General features: G+C 38.4%; 1 protein-coding gene across 1 annotated transcript in view; it reads right to left on the bottom strand.

The window, feature by feature from the left end:
* LOC118808589 (endonuclease V-like) overlaps window positions 1–23001 on the bottom strand; it is a 67281-nt gene that overhangs the window by 13697 nt on the left and 30583 nt on the right. Inside the window, exon 8 of the mRNA XM_036571372.1 lies at window positions 22660–22731. Within this exon, the coding sequence (XP_036427265.1) occupies window positions 22672–22731 (60 nt within the window). The 3' untranslated portion in view covers window positions 22660–22671. The remainder of the gene's footprint in view (window positions 1–22659; window positions 22732–23001) is intronic.

Here is a 23001-nt window from a genome sequence, read left to right as displayed (position 1 = left end):
AGCATAGCGCTACTTTTTTAACAGAGACTTCAATGATTCCACACTGTTTCACTATGTGAGGCTGTTAATGAATTCCTGCTGATTCTCAAGGACGTCAGGCATCAGAGAGAAACTGAGGACATGATGGGTTACAACACACTGTCAACCCCTTAAACTGCAGTCCCATCATTCCATTACTAATCTTAGGGCTGATTATTCAGTAAACACCGTAAGCACTACAAATGATTCAGTAACTACTATGATTTATTCAATAAGTACCACTAAGTATTTAGTTTCTGCTATTAATTATTCTGGAACTCCTATGAGTTAGTAATTAACTACTATGATTTCTTTAGTAACTACTATAAAGTATTCAGTAACAATAGGTATCTACAATGAATTATTCAGTAATTACTGTACATTATTTGGTATCTACAATTAATTATTCAGTATCTACTATGAATGATTCAGTAACTGCTATAAATTATTCAGCATCCACTATCAATTATTCAGTATCTACAATGAATTATTTAGCATCTACAATTAATTATTTAGTGACTATAAATTATTGAGTTTCTACTATAAAGTATTTAGTATCTACAATTAATCATTCAGAAACTATGAATTATTCATTTTAAATTATTAATTAATTTCTATTAATTTGTCAGTATCATATTCAGTAATTATTCAGTATGTACATTGAATTATTCAGTATCTACTATGAATTATTCAGTATCTACTATGAATTATTCAGTATCTACATTGAATTATTCAGTAACTACCATGAAGATTATTAGGTCCACCTAAGCTGGAGATGTATTGGTCATTTATCAAAAACAGAGGCCACAGATGTGCACTTCTAGTTAAAGACAGAAGCCCTGTTGTTGCTGGTACCTTTGGGTACAGATGGACAGGGTAGAGCAAGGTTGAGACACTGTGCAGCAAAACATGGACTACAGTAACGGTACAATTTCAAAGTGCACCTATATGGTAGGTGTTTCTGATAAAATAGCCAGTGAGTGTGGGTACAAGGTACATTTCTATTTGAGTTCACTAATCAACTAATGTGAGGCTAGTATTTTAATAATAGCAAAAACAAAGACAATAGCAATGTAAACAAAGGCAATATCTGTATATTAATGACATCCGTTCCTGTATTCAGCTCCCAGTGTCTGACCTGCTGATTGCTTTGGAATCCCTGAAGATGGGAATTATGTAACTGTAATGTCACTCACTATTACTTTTGATACAGCTCATCAATGCAGCATGAGAGAGCACAGTCTCGGTGAGATTCACTAAGCATTACAATAGCTTCACTTGCTCTGCGTTTAATTGCACACAGAGGGTTAGATCCCTAAAGATCTCCATAACTTCAGGGCAAGGTCTAAACGCTGAATATTTCAGCAGGAGAGCTATCTGAGCAGCGCCACTGCGCTGGCGGAGGAGAGGTGAGCTAAAAGAAAGAGAGTTTGGACAGTTGGAGGAGGAGAAGGACGGCAGAGAGATCCAAACTCGTGCAGAAATAAGCAAACGTGTGGGTGTGCGATACAGAGACGAGAAAAAGAGACAGGGGAACAAAAACCACCGCACGTGTATGTGTGCATATGCATATGCATATACAGTCGTATGAAAAAGTGTGGGCGCCCCTGGTCAAATTACATGTTTTGTTGATTTTCTAAGTGAAAATAAGTTAACACACCTTCTACATGAAGAAAACACACTTAACCCTTGTGTGGTGTTGATGTGTTTGTTACTCAGTGGTCTGGTGGACCCACTGCATTATTGTTTTTTTTTTAAATCAATACAGCCATAACAATTTATATAAAAATACCAGATGTTTAAAATATAAGTGCCCAGCATAGGGTTCTCCTTTAGCAGCTGTAGCCAGTCAGCAGCCTGCCCACGTTGTCCACCCTCACACACACACTAACAGCAGGCCATGTAGGAAGAAGAACAGAGTGAAGTGACACAGCACCTCCACACTTTTATTTCTTTCCCCACAGGTTCACCCCAACACCACATGTGTAATATAAATGTGTGTGGGGGGGTGAACAGTGTGAAGTCACTGAAAATGTGTTATTTTATATGTTCTTCACAGAAAATGAGCAAAGGCCAAGAATCTGGGGTTGAAATAATAAATCACATAATTTTTTCTTTTGGTAAACATTGATAATGTATCCCATAAACCTGAACAACGTCATTTTTCTGTGTTTCTTACTGCACAGTTTTAGGTATTTGCTGAGTTTGACCGCAGGTACACATACTTGCATCTTCACTTTCTATCTTTATAGGTAAAATAATGGAATAGGTTGGAAAACTGGTTCAAACTACATAGATTTGTATTTAATTCACATTAAATTCATTTTGCATTGATTTACCAGACTTTCTATCAACTGTTAGAACTAGGCCTGTTATTAACCCTATCTATGGAGTAAGGTGTAATGTTTGCACTCGCTCTACTTTCAGGTGAAATGTTTATAAAAAGCACGTGCTGTGTGTCACGCATCTCTCCGGCTCCGACTCACTCAACGACTCCATTTCCCAGAACCCAGTAGGAGATTACGTTTATGTAGAACCTCCACAATCCACCAATCACCATTCTCAATCACCTGAATACTGATCTGTTTCACCTGCTGTTTGTCATGTGACTAGACTTAGTTTAGTTTAAAAGCCTGGGCTTTAGACTAGATACTTTGTGAGGTATAGCTTCTCTTGGTAGAGCTACTGAGCATTTCCTGTTCGCTATTTTGTTACATTGTGTACTGACCATGTTTCTGGACTTTCTGACTTTGGCTTTTTGCCTTACCTCTTTTTGGATCTTGGTTGCCTGATCACATTTTTATGACTGCGTTTTAGGGCCACTTAAAAAAAAATATAGAATAATAGACTTTCGACAATAAAGGTGTAACATTTCAAGACCAAAAGTCACACGGTATGATATTTTGAGAATAAGGTCAGAATATTTCAAGAAGAAAGTCATAGAATTATGACATTAAAGTGGGATATTAGCAGGAAAAGCTGCAATACTGTAGCCAAAGGGATTGCAAAAGGAAGATAGCAACCTCCTCGAGTTTATCCTGCAAACATTGCGAGTTTATTTTTGTAACTTCATGACTTTATTATAGTAATATTATGACTTTATCCTCAAAATATTATCATTTTATTCTAAAAAATACGACTTTATTCTCGAAATATTATGACTTTATTCCCGAAGTCTGTTTTTTATTAAATTTTTTTTAACAGTGGCCCTAAAATGCTGTCGTACATCTTTACTATGTTTGTCTTTTTCTGTATTTTGTCTTTGCATTTAACCTATGCCTGCTTACTGACTATGAGTACTGTCAAACCCTTTACAAGTAAAGTCTCATTTCTTCTTTTTACTGCGGGTGTCTGGCTGGTTCTGTTACATTACATGCTGGAAACAAAGTTTACAGTTTCATTTGTAGCAGAGATGTGCAGGTTACTTGTATAAACAAACATTAATCGTGCTCAAATACTTTTAAAATTATTTAAAAAAAAAACAAAATGTGTTAGGTTGTGCACCACTTTCCCCAAATCATCACACACTCGCCTCAGACTGCGTGGAGCTATTCAGTTATCTATAATAGACTTGACTATGTCTGATTACACTGGATTAAAGTACAGACAAACATTATGCCATATAGATTCAGTATATGAGTACAGTATAAACAGTCAGAGCTGATCCGCTGACTTTTCTAACACCACACTGCTCTCGCTCTCTCTCTCTCTCTCTCTCTCTCTCTCTCTCTCTCTCTCTCTCTCCCCCATATGTCCTCAGTGTGTGATAAACTGCTTTAGGGGTGTGTGTGTGTGTGTACTGTACCTGTCAAACTATGAATCATGTTTATGATACACAGCACAAACACACACCAGATTGTCCCGAGAGACAGAAAAACAGACATACACACATATAAGACTACATCAGTACTTTGCACTCCTCTTTCTCCCTCTCTCTTTATATCTCTCTCTTTCTTTCTGCATCTCTTGCTCTTTTATTTCTTTCTCTCTTTCATGCATCTCTCTTTTGTTTTCTCTCTCCCTGTATCTCTCCCCTTTCTTGCTGTTTCTTTCTTTCATTGTCTCTCTTTCTCTCTCCATATATTTATCTCTCCCCCCTTATATCTTTCTCTCTCTCTTTCTACCTGTATCTATTTTTCTCTCCATCTCTCTCTCTCTACTTTCACTCCCTATATCTTTCTCTCTCTCTCTATCTTTTTCTCTCTTCCTCTTTCTTTCTCTCTCCCTTCTTTTTTCTCTCTTCCTCTTTCTCTCTCCCTATGTCGATACCTGCCTGTATCTTCCCCTTCTCTCTTTATCCTTCCCCTCTCTCTCCCTTCCCCCTTTCACCCCCCCTGCCCCTGCAGACCGTAGCAGATTTCTCAGGGGAGGAGATTTTGCACCAAGCAGAATGGTGAATAGATTAGTGTCCACAGCTGTGTGTGTGTGTGTGTGTGTGTGTGTTATGATTTACAGAGTATTGTATGACAATCATTTTTTTACACAGAACCCATTTGGCTGTCCTGTTCTATTGCATGCACAACATTTGTACCTGTAAATGATGATGCAGAATTCAGTTGTTTTAAACTAAGAGAGAGAAATCATTTCTCTTTGGTTCCTGAAGTTAACATTAGGGCTGATATGGACATTTAATAAATAATAATATTATTTACACAGAAGTAATACGTATGAGACATGTTATTATTATATATAGACGCCTACACATGTGAAATTACCATGGGGCATATTACTACTACTCATATGCACTTATATATAAGTACATATATATATATATATATATATATATATATATATATATATATATCCAAAAAAGTAACTATAATAGAGAAAAAAATATTTCTAACTGTCCATGTAACTCAATGTAATAGGAGTTTGTTCTAGGTCATCTTGGATCATTTCTATTGGTCGTTTTCAGCGTTTCAGCTTCTTGCCAGATTAAAAAAAACAAAAAACAACAAAAATGGAGAGGCAAGATATGTTAAAATTACACATAGCTACGTACATACATACCGTATATGTAATCCTTATGGGACATTATTATTACATACAAATACTTATACATATGATATATATATATATATATATATATATATATATATATATGTGTGTGTGTGTGTGTGTGTGTGTGTGTATGAGTAAATGCTTGTAGAGGGGATCTGGCTGTGTAAGTGATATGCTGGTTGCCAGATTGTGACAGGGCAGGGCTCAGTGGTCTGAGGCAGATGATGATCAAATAGCAGCTGCAGCCACATCAATATTTATCCAGATTGGTGGGGTGCGGACGAGGTTTGGCAACAATTTCCTCATCCTTTCTCTTCCCTCTCACTCTCTCTCTCTCCCCTTTATCACACTCTCACTTTACTGTAAAAATAATTTCTTGTTCAACCTAAAACTGAACTTCATATGGTAATAAGTTGTTTATCCAGGAACTACTATAAATGATTCACTATCTTCTACAAATCTACTTTGTTTGTATCTACATGGAATTATTCAGTAACTACTATAAATGATTCAGTATCCACTATGAATTATTCAGTATCTACTGTGAACTATTCAGTATCTACTGTGAACTATTCAGTATCCACTATGAATTATTCAGTATCCACTATGAATTATTCAGTCTCTACTATGAATTATTCAGTATCTACTTTTAACTTATTAATTAACCCCTACAAATTACTCAGAAAAAGTATCTACTATGAATTATTCATGAACATGTAGTAGAAACTAGTAGTTGTATATTAATTGTAATAACTGTATTAGATGGCATAACTATATATTCATTTGTGTTTTTACTATTTATGGTCGGTAGGTAAGCACTACTGCACACCAGTCATAAATGATAGGCACTTTTTTACCAGCTATAACGCAGCTTTACTCACTCATTCTCCAGTTTTGCTTGTAAATGTGATATCACTGTTTATGATTTGCAAGCTACCTTGCTAACTGCTAGGTTAGTTTCTTGGCTATGTGCTGCACATTCTTATCAACTGTTCCTGCTAGATAAACTAGCATAGAGCAGGCTGAGGTGGCCAGCTTAATCAGATCCAGACTAGAACTAGATCTGCATAAACCAGCACAAACCAGCTTAGACCAGCATGAAATGCTTGTTGGCCTGTGCTGTTTTTTTCAGCAGAGGTGCCAGTTAAGCACTTCATGTCTGCTACAACTAAGCTTACTGACACAGTCTCAGGTTTAGCAATATGATATCACTGTTTATGGTTTGCATGTTAGATAGCTTGCTGTTAGCTTAGCTGCTTGGCTAAGCACTGCTGCACACGGCTATCAACTGCACCAGTTAGGCACTTAATTTTGCCAGCTCTAACTTCATTCCACACTCACTGTTTGTGGTTGTGAGTTAGCTAGCTGGCTAGCTGCTGCAATATGGATATTTTTGTCTGCAACAGGCCCCTTTCACAAGAAATAAAAGTACATAAATGCAGAGCAAAAAAAATCTGCTATTGCCTTACAGTTGATGACTAACCTCAAAAATACTGGAGTTCATATTTCACTTCAGCTCACCATTGAAAGGTGCCTCATGACATCTTTGTCATAGTTGCCAAGCTTAAAATTTGAGGATGTGTCCAGAATTATTGGAGAACCAAACACACAACAATGTGGAAGTCCAAACTAAATAAAAGATACAAATACTTTGTGTAAGAATTCCTTCACAGCTTTCAGAGTACAGTAATCAGTCAGCTATCGTCTACAGAGTGATGAAACGATGGATATGCGAAAATAACTATAACCAAAAACTAGATTGGCCATGTTAGCTGGAGATGTGGAAACAGCTCGCTAACAATAAACTATTTAGCAAAAAAGCTAAACACGCATATATACAGACCGCCATCATGGCCACTGTACATGTTTTCCACAACCGCCAGGTTTTGAGGGGAAACATGAAAACTATTCCACTGAAAACAGCTGGGAACAGCACCAACTTTAAACTGTGAACTGCCTTCAGCATCAGTGTAACATCAGTCAGCAGTGGTGAAATTGCTGATACAAAGGTACTTGTGAAGCCATCAAAACAGAGGTAAGTTTGTTTTCCCTTTGACCTTGAACACTTGGGTAAGCTGTTCAAACTCTACTTGGCCACTGTTGCTGTTTTAATGGAAGCAGCGTAACCCTGCAACGAGTACTACCAGCAGAAAAAAGCAGAAATGTGAAAAAGGCCTATGTTCTGATACAGCTTACATAAGGCAAAATACAATTTCCTAGTGTGATTGTGGCTTTAGACTTGGTTTAACTGCTTAACTAGTCTTTTTTTCAAGCCTGGTAAAGTCTTCATTTAAAATGTAGCAAAGTAAAATATAAAGCCAGTGTTCTTTATCAGCCTCAATCTCATAAACACTTCAAATAAACCACTGCCTCCATCCACTTCGTTACAGACTTCAGCACATTCATTTCTCTCAAAGCTGCCAGCTATATATTTCACAGACGCTTCAATAGAGCAATGAACAGAAGGCTCCTCCACACTGCTCTGTCACTGTGTGTCACACTGCAGTCCAAAGACTGAATTCATTTCTTTACACATCACTGCCTGCTTCACACACACTGTCTAACAAACCTCCTCCATCCAGAAGAACGAGGAATGAGGATATTCACACATTACATATATTATGTTTTAACTTTATATTACAATGCTTAAACCAGTGCTCATCACACTGTAAACAATGCTTAAACAACGTTACACCAACCATTTCAGATTTTAAAGAATAGTTTGGTAAAAAAAATACATAATTTACAGTTTTCTTACCACCTATCTAATCATTTAGCCAGACACGTTTGGCGTCTGAAGCTACAGTACTGTGCAAAAGTAAGCCTTCATTTACAGGAGATAATCCTGAGAAGATTAGATGTAAGATAGTTCACTTGCATAAGGAGAAAGCCAAACGGAAAAAAAAAAACAAAAAAAAAACAGGTTTCCAAAAATGAAAGCTTTAGCGCAAGTTCTGCCAAGGAGACTCCCATTCTATGTCACTCAATACTCTGACCAATCACAAACTTCCACCTCTCTTTAAAATGACATGCCTTACACGTCTGTTTTGCTGCTTTCGGATGCTGACATTTCGTCGTTCCCCTCCTTCCTCCCCACCGCCACCAGTTAGACCCAGCGGGTAGGCTCCGCTCCTGCTGTCCTTATATGGCAGGATCTGAGAGGGTCTAGACCAGGGACCCGGCAACTCAAAAGTTAGGAAGAGCAATTCTGTTCTTTCAACAAAACCAAACCACATTGTTTTACCATCTTGGCTGAAATATTGTCTTATAAGTACTAGCTAAAGTCCTAGTACAAAAAAAAACACTGCTTTAAGTTTTAGCTCAGCTATAGCTGCTTTTCTTGCATCTCTGGCAGGAAACTTTTGCTCAAAAGTTGAATGGTTTTTCTAAAATGTCTCTCAACGTTCAGTTTTTTACGAGGCCGAACTCAGCTTCTCGTTTGCCGGCTTCTTGTTCGAATTTTCCCGTTCCACCTTAAATGGTGCCGTGGTGCCAGAATGTAACTGCTGCAACATTTAAGGTGGAACAGGACAATTCAAACAAGCTGACTTTAGCTTCACAACTTTTTTTTAGTGTTTGACTGTTTCTCACTGCAGATTAAACGTATCAGGAAACCAGCTGGAGTGATTATAAATGCAAATTAGTCCATTCATCTCCAAATTACTGATGTTTGTCTTAAATCTTTCTCCTTGGCGTTTTGTTAGCTACTAGCTAGGCGAGATTCTTGTCTGTGTTGCTATGGTGACCAGCAGTCTGTGCACCAATCTTTAGGGTTAAAAGGTCAGTGAATTAGCAGTTCTACATTAACTCCAGCGTTTAAGACCATTTATTGTTAAACTGTGTTAGAACAATCAGCAAAGCTTTATTTTACTGCAAAGGATGATTATTTTATTTTGACCTAAAAATCTAACTCTGCCAAGGAGCCACAACAGGACAGTAAAAGAGCCGGGTATGGCTCCGGAGCCGCGTGTTGCCGACCCCTGGTCTAGACATTTGAAGACCTGGGCAGACTTCATAGGGGAAGACTTCAACTACTACCCCTTGTAACTCCAAGTTCTAAGTGGTTCCAAGGGGTAGGGTGACACTCAAAAACAAGGGGTAGGGCTAAAAATAAGAAATGGGATTGGGCCTTAGGCATGCAGTTAGCACCGTGCTAATTGGTGGGGTATAAGCGTCCATTACTTGTTAGCTACAAAACATCTTGGCTGATCGACTAAATTCAGGATAAGCAGGGAGACTGGGTAAATTTGATTTGTTGCTGAGTGATTCCTTTAAGCTGTTTGGAGTCCACTGGACCAAAACTGGAAGATTTTAAAGAGCTGTTTTGTTTAGGCAGCCTCTAGATTATACCTGCCAGGAGATGAGTTTTTCAGTGCTGTCGTTTTAGCTGCAAAGCTATTTGTTTGTTTTGGCGGGGATTCAGCAGCAGCACCTCAATATTGATACAGAGACGAAAACTCATTCATTACACTCATAAACAAAGTAATTCTGTAGTAGAGAGAGAGAGAGAGGGAGAGAGAGAGAGAGAGAGAGAGAGGGAGAGAGGGAGAGAAACAATAAGCAGAAAAAGTGTGCATGAGAGAAAAAAGAAAGACATATAACAAAGGATGACAAAGGATATTTGCTGTATATCGTCGCTGTCCAAAGGAAAACAAGTATTTCCAAAATAGTAACTTTACAGGAGAGGGCAAAAACACTCCTACCTCAATGTAAGTTAATGTAAAGACATTTTATTCCAAGTGATTGTAGAGAATCTCTATTGGTCCATTCATCATCACAACAAAAATGACCATTTTTTTTTGGACAGCGATAGCGTACAGTATAGTACTGGATAAAAGACCCTTCCTTTATTTAATTTCTATTAGAAATGGACACAAGTTATTGAGCCGCTTCCTAGCTCCCTATTGAGAAAGAAAGGGAGATTCATATTTAATAGCCTCAACAACTAAATCTACTATCAGCTGTTTGAGTGTTCAGTGTGTCACTATTTACCTTTATTACAGCTTCCATTCTTTTCAGGAGACTCACTTTCAGTTTCTCCAAGAAATCTGCAGACACACCTCAAAAGTTCAGTCTTAGAAGTTGGTTGAGCATTTTCTGAAGTAATGCAAACACATTCAGTGATGCTGAGGCGTCTAGATAGCTACACATCCTTTCAGGCCCATAGCACTGAGTTGTCTTCTCACAGTGGAAAGACGGACAGAAACACCTGTGGATGTTTTCAGATCTGAAGCAGCTTGATTTTCTCCTCTCTCTCAGACATGAAAGCTTTAAATGCTGTTTATCTGATGGGGGCAGTTTTGGTGTCTACCAGGTCTTCCAGGTGGTTGTTAGGAGTCACATTTTCTCTGCAGTTTTAAGTGTGCAAGTGAACATCTAATCTCTGAGTGTATGTGTGTGTGTCATATATATATATATATATATATATATATACACACACACACACACACACACACACACATGTATATATATATGCAGAGAGAGAGAGAGAGAGAGAGAGAGAGAGAGTATCGGTGTATCTGTGTTCTGCTGTCAGTTTTCCCAGCAGGTCTGCAGGGTGATGTGATTACGATGCGGCCGCTGTCTCTGCGGCTGAGCTCTGCTCTCTCTATCAGCACTGACAGGATGACTGACACTCACTCAGTCAAACCTCCGGGGGGAAACAGGGACTCTATGTACTGGCTGTACCTGGCAAAAGTTCAGCAGAAAGTAGGCCACTGTGCCGAGTGCTTCTGTGAACTTTTTTCTGTAACTAACCATACGACACAATTTAGCAATTAGCATCAGGCAAAAAGACGTTCACTCAGTTCCGAGTTTTAAATTCTAAAGGTACAAATTAAACAAACACAATTCTACTAGTACAAAACACTGGAACTGAATCTATCTGTGTCTGAAAATGTCTTTAAGGAAGCACAGACAAGATCTAACTCACATGAATCTGCAGTGTGTGTAGTTTTACAGTCTGATGGTAATAATTGTGGAGCGATTTTAATCCAGTATGAATCTGCAGTGTGTGTAGTTTTACAGTGTGACAGTAATAATTGTGGAGCGATTTTAATCCAGTATGAATCTGCAGTGTGTGTAGTTTTACAGTGTGACAGTAATAATTGTGGAGCGATTTTAATCCAGTATGAATCTGCAGTGTGTGTAGTTTTACAGTGTGACAGTAATAACTGTGGAGCGATTTTAATCCAGTATGAATCTGCAGTGTGTGTAGTTTTACAGTGTGACAGTAATAATTGTGGAGTGATTTTAATCCAGTATGAATCTACAGTGTGTGTAGTTTTACAGTCTGACAGAAATAATTGTAGAGCGATATTAATCCAGTATGAATCTGCAGTGTGTGTAGTTTTACAGTCTGACAGTAATAAATGTGGAGCGATTTTAATCCAGTATGAATCTGCAGTGTGTGTAGTTTTACAGTGTGACAGTAATAATTGTGAGTGATTTTAATCCAGTATGAATCTACAGTGTGTGTAGTTTTACAGTCTGACAGAAATAATTGTAGAGCGATATTAATCCAGTATGAATCTGCATTGTCTGGCAGTATTAATTGTAGAGTGATTTAATCCTGTATGAATCTGCAGCTCCAGTTCTAAAGTAGAGAGGCAAAATTTTGATACCAAGCATGTCTTGGCTGATTGGCTATATTGGGGTAAATGAAAAATTGTGTGAATTTTAACCTTTTAAATAAACAAAGGCATTGAAGTCCTACTGATCATACTGATTATGTGGGACACATACAGGACGTTAGATATAGGTGACTATATCTAGAACATATATACGAACACGGTGGCAATGAAGTCTAATGAGTGAAGTTCAATGAGGACTACACATTCAAAAAACTTCAAAGGCTAACCTGGGAGAAAAAAACTCAGTATTGAAGAGCACACACGCTCAGGCACACAGTACTTTCAGTTCTTTCTTCCGACCCTGCTCATCTTTCTGGCCCTTTATTGGTTTATCTATCTATTTCTCTGTTTCCCTCTCTTTCTGCAGTAAGAGCTGTATCTGGTGCAGGTTGATTATTGATTCTCAGAGTTGTTCTTCTCCAGGCCTGTTAGAAACCAGGTATAGCCAAACAATCCCTGATTCCCCTGGAAGATCAAAGACGCTGGGATCAAAGATGCTCTACCTTCAAGCATGCATCTGCTTTTTCTGCCCAGCATTCTGTGCATCAGAGAAACTCCCTGCTTAGGAGGGGTTTCCCTTCTCTGTCTGCAGGAGTGGAAATCACGCAGAATCAGGCCTACGCAAAATATTTTCCCATTTTTTAGTAAGGCAAGACTAAGTGCTGTTTGTAGTTCATAACTAACTGGCTAAAATCAGTGCTAGTCTCAGTGTTGCTCTTTTTGAAGTCAAAGTCAAAAGGCTTTTCGTTTAGCATGTACACGGTATCAAGGACAGCTATGAGATGCTTGTGGTGAGGCTCTGAGATTTTCTATACATCTATGATATATGGACTCAATCTCCCAGAACTCCCTGGGAGATCACATCACTGTAGCACCACCATCATCGACCATGGTTACTGATATCCCTCACCTGTTTTTTGTAACGACTGTTTGGCATAAATCATCACTGTGTTTATTGATTTCCTGTTTATTGTACCTTGTTACCATTGTACCTGTAAAGCATACACATATATTTCAAGTAAAATGTAAATATTTTATAATGAACCCTGTCTGTTAAGACTTAAGATGCCTTAAAACAGTCTTCATATCCAATTCCACTAAAATATGTATAAACCTAAATTTTTACCAAGTTTTTTATTAAAAAAAAAAATGACAAAAGTCAGTAGGCTGCCATTCTTGCTCTATGATGTCTTATGTTAGAGAAGAGTCAGTCTTGTATGGTAAACAAAACAAAAAATCTAATTAAAAGTTTTTTTTTCTTGGTTAATGTCACTTCCTACCTAAGCAGTAAGTAGGAGAGGCTGAATGACATATTTAAGTTTAACATTTGGCTGACTGTTCCTTCCTGCAAACAACAATGCAAACCCACTGGAAGAGGAATTTTGATTTGATTTTTATAAGAAATAAATTATTTTGTTTAGTTCATACAACATATTTTGGCAGTACTGGCACGTACTGTATATGACCACATGGTCTCAGGAATATTTCAGAAAACACAGTTCGTCGCTGAATCAACAAATGCAAGTTAAGAGTCTACTACGTAAAGTACAAGCCATATATCGACAACTTACATAAACGCCACCGACTTCTCTGGGCTAAAGCTCATCTGAGATGGACTGACACAAAGTGGAGATGTATGCTGTGGTCTGATGAGTCCACCTTTCAAACTGTTTACTGAAATAATGGACATTGTGTTCACCAGGCCAAAGAGGAAAAGGACCATCCAGATTGTTACCAGCGTAAAGTTCAAATGTCAGCGAGTGTCATGGTATAAGGGGGTGTTAATGGGTAAGTTGTGCATCTGTGAAAGCATTGTTGATGGCATATCTGCCATCCAGACAATGTCTTTCTCAGGGACATCCCTGCTTGTTTCAGCAGGACAATACTAAGACACATTCTGCATGGGTTACAACAATTTAGTAGTAAGAGAGTTCAGGTGTTTGACTGGCCTGCCTGCAGTTCGGACTTGTCTCTCTTTAAAAAGCTTCATTAAATGTAATCAACAACGTTGGAGACCCTGGACTTTTGAGCAGCTGAAGTTTTATATCAAGCAAGAATATTACAACAATTGGTGTCCCCAGTTCCCAAACGATTACTGAACACTGTTAAATGGAAGGGTGATGAAACACAGTGGTAAACATGCTTCTGTCCATACTTTCTAGAACATTTTGCAGGCATCAGATTCAGAATAAGCGTATATCTACAAGAATAGCAACGTTAATTTGTTAAAACACTGAAGATCTTGTCTTTATACTGTTTTCAATTGATTACAGTTAAGAAAGTACCACAAAATCATTGCTGTCTGTTTTTATTTACATTTTTCCTACTGTCACAACTTTTTTTGGATAAAGTTTGTAGTTTGCACCTGGAGAATACATGCGTGCAGTGTTTCTTTCTTTCTGTATTCCTTGTTGTAGAGGAATTCAGTAAAAGTTGTTCTTCAGACAATGTTAGCCAAGAGCGAGAGAAAAATGTGTATATACATGTATATGTATGAGTGAGTGTAGCTGCTGTTGCCTGAGGCGCCCAGCACTGCTCTCAAAAATGGAGGCTGGGTGGAAGAAGAGAAAGAGCAGAGAGACAGTGTGTACATGCATGAATTGTTCCTGTGTCTCACATTTGCTTTCGGAAAACTTGGTGCTCAAACCTCCCTAAGCTCTCAATCAGGACTATAATTAGTGGACAGCATGAATATATATATATATATATATATATATATATATTCATGGACGCTGTATATTCACAGGACGCTGTTCGCTGGATATTTTTGGTTGGTGGACTATTCTCAGCAGTGACACTGAGATGTTTAAAATCTCCAGCAGCACTGCTGTGTCTGCGTTTGCACATAGAAGAGGAGATCATAATGATTAAAATGTGATGAAAAAAAATTCTATGCAAAAAGTTGTTGACACAGAATTTATATGTGACGCATAATTACACGATAAGATACAAACAATTGTGCAATGTAAAATGAATGTACAGCAATAAGACAACAATAACTACAGTGCTGTGAAAAAAGTGTTTGCCTCCACCTGATTTCATCTATTTTTACAAATTTGTCACATTACATGGATTCAGATCCTAATACAGAATGTATGATAACATAAGTAAACAAAACACACTTCTTTTAATAAAGAAAAAAAGGTTTTGCAACAGCTCTATCACCCCTGTGATTAAGTGCCCCTCTTAAGCTTAATGACTGGTTGTGCCACCTTTAGCAGCAACAGCTGCAACCAAATTTTTCCTATAACTGGAGATCAGTCTTCCACATCCCTGTAAAGGAATTCCAGCCCACTCTTCATTTTAGGATTGCTTCAATTCAGCCACACTGGAGAGCTTTTGAGCATGAACTGTCCATTTAAGGTCCTGCCACAGCATTTCAATTGGGTTCAAGACAAGACTTTGACTAGGCCAATCCAAAACCTTAATTATGTTTCTTCTGAGTCATTCAGACATGGACTTGCTCTTGTGCTTCAAAACTTTGTGTTGCTGCATGACACAACTTCACAGCAAAGCATTCCCATACCATTGCACTACCACCACCATGCTTCACTGTTCGAATGATGTTCTTATTATTGAAAACTATGTTAGCTTTACACAGATGTAATGGAAGTCATCCAGGTGTTTTTTGGCAAATGTGAGATGAGCCCTTATGTTCCTCTTGGTTAGCAGTGGTTTTCACCTTGTAGGCCTGCAGTTCCTTAGATGTTCATGTGGGTTCTTTTGTGACTTTCTGGATGAGCCGTCGATGTACTCTTAGAGGAATATTGATAGGCCAGCTACTTCTGGAAGATTCACCACTGCTACAAGTTTTTCCATTTGGAGATAATAGTTCACTGAAGTCCCAGAGCCTTAGAAATGGCTCTGAAAGCCTTTCCAGACTGATATATGCTTAGCTTGTATACTAGCTTAGTTCATACTGCTGGAAATTCGGTTAATGATTGAATGGGCAAGGGGGCAAATATTTTGCACAGCGCTAGTTAGTGTTGGATAACTTTTTTCCTTCAAAAATGAAATGATCACTTAAAACATGTTTTGTCTTTACTCAGATTGTCTTTGTCTTACATTTAATGTTGAATCTGAAAATTAAGTGTGACAAATATGCAAAAACAGACATACTTCGCAGCCTTGTACATAACTCAAGAACTTACGCATTAAACAAGTACATATAGATAATATTAGTATACTATATATTATAGCTCAATATATTAGCATACTTCAGTAGTTTAGTAGTACAATAGCTTCTGAATAATTTATAATAGTTTCTAAAAAAACAGCCTTAACAGTAATACCTGAATTAAGACTGCAGTAAACAGTTAGACTCAGTGACCTACAGAGTCCCGATCCCCTGCGGAGCCAATCAGCATTGAGCCTGCAGCGGCTAAGCACCGCCTCCAGCATCTCCATGACATTTGCTTGTTTGGAAAAGGGCAGCACAGTGTGCGTATCAGCATGGTGTTAATTAAAAGCCCCCCCACCCACCTGCGTCACCCCACTCTGCATTAAGCTGATGGGCGGAGGGTCCCTGGCCTCAGCAGGAACTCCACTTGCCTTCATAAGGATGTTACGTTTTAAGAGCTTAGTCATTGAACCTGATAGCATGCACAGTCTAATGAGGTCATAACCCACAACCCTAAAAAAAAAGTCATATATTAGAATTTCCCAAATAGACATGCTACATATACTTCAGGTAAGGGGAAAGAACCTGCCCCAGGTGGAGGAGTATCTCGGGGGGAGATTGAGCGCAGGCTGGGACAGGCGGTCACTGTACCGGACTGTGGTGAGGAGGGACCCTCACCTATGGTCATAAGCTGTGGGTGACCGAAAGGGGGCCCCTGGATGCCTCCTGGTGAAAGTTTACCAGGCACGGCCTACTGTGACGAGACCCCGAGGTCGTCCTAGGACCTGCAGGAGTCCCCGGAATGAGCTGGAGGAAGTTGCGGGGGACAAGGCCATCTGTGATTCTCTGCTCTCCCAACTGCAACCACAACCCTGGCTGGATTAAGCTTTTTTAACACACTTCGTCATATTCTTTACTTCATAAATTTATTTCATAAGCTTCATTCAAAAGGTGGGTGTCATATGAGAGCTGTAACTGTCTTCTTTCCAGTAAAATAGATGGGTAATGTAATTCTAAAACTTTATAATAAAAGAAGCTCAATTCTTTTTTTCTCCTGAAAGTTGACCAATTTTTCCAGAAATCTGAGCTATAAAGTGGGTCTCAGATGGTGTCTCTTCAGTGATATGTACTGTAAAAATAATTTTTATGAACCAATACAAAGAGTGTGTAAGATTTTTGGCTTTCATCAGTAAATTGTAAGCATATAACAATATGTTTATGATCATAAAACACATTTTCTGAGGGGAGCTTTTACAAAAAAAACCCCAAAAATTTACATTCATTACTGAATAATTTGCCTTACGATTTGGGCATGTAAATTCAGATGAAAAAAACGAAATATACCCACGAGCTTAAGCGGTTTAAGATGATGATGATAACATACTAAATATACTTAAGGGCTTTCTACTTCTACTTATTTTTAATGAATATTCATAATATATATCACAGACATAAAGGTAAAGTTTAGTGAAAAAACGAAATGACAGCTTTTCCACCTTAACATGACTGTAGCCAAGAGGATCAGGCAAGATGGTTGTTGCCTGAAGTTTACTTCTTTAGTTGCGGCACCTGAGCTACAAGGCTAATGTTGCTAACAAGTAATGAAAGCTTATGCACACCAATTAGCATGGTGCTAACTGTGTGCCTACATTAGCACACATTCAAACTGTAAACTAAAATAAAAAAGCTGAAAGAATAGACAACATTCATATGGTTTGTAGCTTCATGACATCTAGCCCTCCTTTTTCTCTCTCTCTTCCTCCTTTTGCTTTACTCTCTTTATGTCCTTCCGTCCCAATTTGTAGTTCTCTTCCTCGGTCCTTCCATCCGTCCTTTCACTTGTCTGTCTTCTTCATCCCTGCTCACATTTTCTCTCCATTCCTCTTTTCACTTTTTTCTTTTTCTATCCCTCCTTTCACTGTTCTTTTTTACTCCTTCTATCCCCCCTTCTGTTTTTTTCTTCTACCCCTTTCATTTTTCATTCTTCCTCCTTTTACATTCCTCCTTTTTGTCCTGCCACCCCAACTTGCAGTTTTCTATTCCTCTGTCCTTTCATCCATCCTTTCACTTGTCTATTTTCTATCTTCCCTGCATTCACCTTTTCTCTCTACAACCCTCTTTTTACTTTTTTCTTTTTCTATCCCTCCTTTCACTGTCCTCTTTTAATCCTTCTGTCCCACCTTTTGTTTTTTTTTCTTCTACCCCTTTCATGTTTCTCTCTCTTTCTTTCCTATCACTTTCTCTTTGTCCTCTCATCCCTCTTTTTACTTCTCTCTATCCCTCCTTTCACTGTTCTCTTTTAATCCTTCTATTCCCCTTCTGTTTTTCTTTTTTTCTTCTACCTCCTTTTATTTTTCTCTCTCCCTTTCCTCCTATCACTTTCTCTCTTTGTCCTCTCATCCCTCTTTTCACTTTCTCTCACTCTATAATTAAGCCCATCTCTCGTTTGTCTCCCCCAATTCCTTCTTTTACTTTTTTCCCCTCTATACTTTCCTTCTTTCCTCTATCTCTCCTTCATCTTTCCATTCCTCTTTTCACTTTTCAGTGGATGCTATCTCTCCTTTCTCTCTCTCTCTCTCTCTCTCTCTCTGTTTAAGTATATGGACTCTGTAGATGTGAAAATAGAAGAGGAAGATAAATTTGTTACATGTTTTGAATTATTTATTTTGGTGAGATGGGTGTGTTTGTGAGATGGATTTAAGTTGGCAAGAATGTGACAATAAAGGACTGTTTAAAGTCAAGTCTTTCTCTCACTCCCTCTCTCTCTCTCTCTCCATCTTCTCCTCCAGCACAGAACCTTTAATCTGTCTTTCTATGCGGCTGATGCATTCTCTTTCCCTTTCTCTTCCCTGACCAAAGGAATGATGCTGCAGTAAGGGTCCAGTACAGTTCACACTCTCTCCCACTGTGGTGAAATTACAGTCATAGAGAAGATATAGAAAAACTAAGACTTCTGAGACCACCAAAACTGTCCCCATCAGATAAACAGCACTTACAGCTTTCACCCCTTAGAGAGAGGAGAAAATCAAGCTGCTTCAGATCTGAAAACATCCACAGGTGTTTCTGTCCATCTTTCCACTGTGAGACGACAACTCAGTGCTATGGGTCTGAAAGGTTGTGTAGCTGTTCAAGAAGAACCTCACTGAGAAAAGGAGACGGACACATCAAACAAAGAAGCTGAACAATGGACTGACCACCCCAGAGTCCAGACCTCAATGTCACTGAATCTGTTTGATTACTTCAGAAAATGCTAAACCAACTTCTAAGACTGAACTTTGGAGGTGTGTCTGCAGATTTCTTGGAGAAACTGAAAGTGAGTCTCCTGAAAAGAATGGAAGCTGTAATAAAGGTAAAGAGTGACACACTGAACACTCAAACAGCTGATGTTAGATTTATTTGTTGAGGCTTGTGGGTAAATTTCTGTTAAATATGCATTTTCTGCTTTTTTTTCCAAACACTGGAACTTTCACACACTTGCTTCAAACTGTGGGTGATGTTAGGTGATCTCTAATTTTAATGTAAGTTAATGTACACAATTTTATTTTGAGTTTTTTTAGAGTGTTTCTATTGGTCCATTCATCATGAACTTTTCAAACAATATAAAGAGCTGACGCTCAAATGAAGTTGAAAAACAGCAACTCATTGTTTATATATGTCAGGGACAATACAGTCCTGTGCAAAAATTTGTGCACCCCTGGTCAAATGACATGTTTTATTGGTTTTCCTAATGTAAATAAGTGGACACATCCTCTACAGCAGAGGTGCCCAATACATCTTTCACGATCGACCGGTCAATTGGACAGTGCAGGTTGGTAGATCGCGCTTCATTCAAATAGGCTATCACATTTCAACACTTCCTTACTGCTTCTAGTGGCCGGCACGTCAACGTGATTGACGCGAAATCTGGCCACTGTCTCTTTAATTTACTGCTTGTTACCACAGCTACGCCACAGCCCAGTTATAGCACTGCTGCAAGTTTGCCTCTCTAGCAATCTAGAAAGTTTTCATTTATCTACAGCCAGTTCATGTAGCCATTTTAGCAGATTTCTTTTTGTAACCTACACGGATTCTTTCAGAAGATGAGTTCGAGACCTGCAGAAAGACATCAAACACTTACCTTCTCCACACAGAGCGGGAGGAGGACTATTTTTTACAGTGTCAAACTTCAAATGCGTCTGCTTGATTTGCCAAGTAGCCATCGCACTACCAAAGAACAGGACCGTCGAGAGGCATTTCTGAACTACACTTCTATAACAAATTTCTAGCTAAAAATGATTTCAGGAAGAAAAAAGTGGTCCAGACTACACAAACCAGCTGACACCATTCAGTGCAAATCATCAGAATAAGGTAAGTGTGATTTATCAGTTGTTTTCCCTGTAATGCTGACTTTTAATATAGGCCACTGAGGTGCATTAAAAAAGTTTCAAAGCTTTTCTTTTTTTAAGATAGATCATGATGACCTGTCCACTAGAAAAAGTAGATCTCAAGCCACAGAAGTATGGGCACCCCTGCTCTACAGAGAACACACCTCTACACATCTTAATACAGAATTAGTCAATTAGACTGTTTATTTGCTGAATTTAACATACTGTAATAAAGATAGAACATTAAATAAGGGTTGTGCAAAAGATACAGCACATTTTATGTTTTATATTTTGTTTGTTTCCAGTATGTTAAACTCAGCTAACTGAGAAAATGATTACAAAACATGTAATTCAACCAGGTATCCAAACTGTTGCGCATGACTGTATGCTTTCTAGAGGATTTGAAACAGGCTACTGACCTCTATGTGTAACAAAACAAGAGAGAGAAAAGTGTGAGAAGCTGTGATATTTTCAATATATAAGTGATAAGACGAACATATCCCCTAAACCCTATACTCCATCCCCCCACCCCCAGCTTCACCTGTGTAGTGAAAGCTCTCAGACTGAGTCATGCTGCACTGCAGATTATGAAAGACCCTCTGCGATGGCACTAAACTCTAACATCACGCACCTCAAACTGCGCTGCATCTGGCAAACGTGCACTCGAGCGTCATCAGCATCAGCCGCGTGTGTCCGCCGCGCGTGTGTGTGACGTCTGAGAGCTCATACAGGCCTTTGATGAGGAGAGCAGAGAGAGCTAAAAGAGAGAGAGGGATCAAAGCTAAATTTCCTTTCGATCTCCCGCACATACTCACTCTGGCTCTCTCTCTCCCTGTCTGACCCTTTCATAACATCAGGAAAGCTCTATTTTAACCCTTCAACTGCCACTTAGTTATAACTCTCTTAGTTATAAGTGTTTCATGCAATTATACAGATTGATGGAAAATGTGCTGTAGACGGTTCTATATAGTACCTTTTTAAAAATGGTTCTATATAGCAACCAAATAGGGTTCTTCTATAGTTACGTCAACCTTGTAACAATAGAATAACAGAACCATCTACAGTACATTCTCCATCAATCTGAAGAACCCATTCATGATGCAAAGAACTCTTTAAACACGCAAAGGATTCTTTGAGAGTTCAAAGCTCTACATAGAACCGTTTTCTTTACTAAAGAACCCTTGAAGAACCATCTTTTTTAAAGACCTTCTGTTTGATTTTTTTTAAACTTTCGCCAGCGACATAAACCCGCTCAACCAATCACTGTTGCCCCTCGCGTTGTCATGACGACAACAGATCAGATATATATGCAGAAGCTCTTATAAAGTTTCAGTTCCTGAATGAAGTGATGAAGCTCTCCAAAATGGTTCCATGTTTATAAAGTGGAGAACAGCTTCTCTAACGTTACCATTTGCCCATTTTGTGAGTCACAAATGATGTTCTTTTAGCATCTGGTGACTCCGCCTATTCGCTTGACATAAGCATAATAAAATATCTCTTTTTCTGCTAATTAATCCAAATGTGGTACAGACTGAAGGTTTAGAATCTGCAGAATTTCACAAATGACATTAAATTTCTCTCTTTCTCTCTCTCTCTCTCTCCCCCACATGACCTTTAATGCCCTTTAATACACTATAAGCTCTTTAAGCCTGAATAACATGTCTGAACAGAAGACAAGAATACTAACTCACCGTCACATCATTAATTATTCTAAAGTCGATTAGCAGTGAGTAATCAGAGCTTCATGAACACATGCTCAGTGCTCTGAAGTGATGCTGAGGGCAACAACAAGAGCAACAAGAAAGAAGAAGAATATCAAACAGAATTCAAAAATCCTTCACAACTTCACTCAGGTTGCTTTGCCCAGACAAACATCAAAAGGCTCATTTGCACAGGAGAAATCACAGTATTAGACTTTTCTAAAGTCTTTCTAAAGTGTTACAGTCTGACAGTAATAACTGTGGAGTGATTTTAATCCAGTATGAATCTGAAGTGTGTGGAGTTTTTACAGTCTGACAGAAAATAATTGTGGAGTGACGTTAATCCAGTATGAATCTGAAGTGTGTGTAGTTTTTACAGTCTGACAGAAATAATTGTGGAGTGACTTTAATCCAGTACGAATCTGCAGCGCGTGTAGTTTCACAGTCTGACAGTAATAACTGTGGAGTGATTTTAATCCGGTATGAATCTGCAGCATGTGTACCTTTTACAGTGTGATAGAAATAATTGTGGAGTGAATGGTCTTCTGTAACTGGTTAAATCCGTAGTAGTAATAGAAGACATTTCCAATTCACCTCATGCTAATGGGATAAGAAAACTTGCTAACATGGCAGTGTTGTTATTGTTATTGTCCTGTAGCGTAATGCTGATGTCAATATTGGGGGTATAGTCTTTCAATCTATCTGTGGGATTGAGGAGAAATTACTTTACTCAAACTAATCAGTCAGTCAGATCTCCTGTGGTAAACATGCTGCTACAGTAGTGCTGAGACGGTTTCGCAGGTTTGGCTCAGTATCACACTCACCTCTGTGTGTTTCTATTCAGAGCTGGCGGGAGGGAAGTGTGTCCGCAGGTACTCTCTGGAGCGCATGTCAGCCTGGAATATAAATATAATTATGTTACACTAGTGTTATTATGACATCATAATGACATTAAAGGTATCATGACATCATATTAAAACAACAGCACTCTTGTTATGTTAAGGCCATTATTATGACATCATAATAAAACTATAGAACTATTTTACACTAGTGCCATTATGACATCATAATAAAACAAAAGCACATTTGTTATATTAAGGCCATCATTATGACATCATAATGAAACAACAAAACTATTTTACACTATTGCTATTATGACATCATAC

This window comes from Colossoma macropomum, unplaced genomic scaffold, assembly GCF_904425465.1.
Source record: "Colossoma macropomum unplaced genomic scaffold, Colossoma_macropomum, whole genome shotgun sequence".
NCBI lineage: Eukaryota > Metazoa > Chordata > Actinopteri > Characiformes > Serrasalmidae > Colossoma > Colossoma macropomum.
Note: the sequence above shows the minus strand (reverse complement) of the source record. Positions and strands in the feature narration are given on the sequence as shown.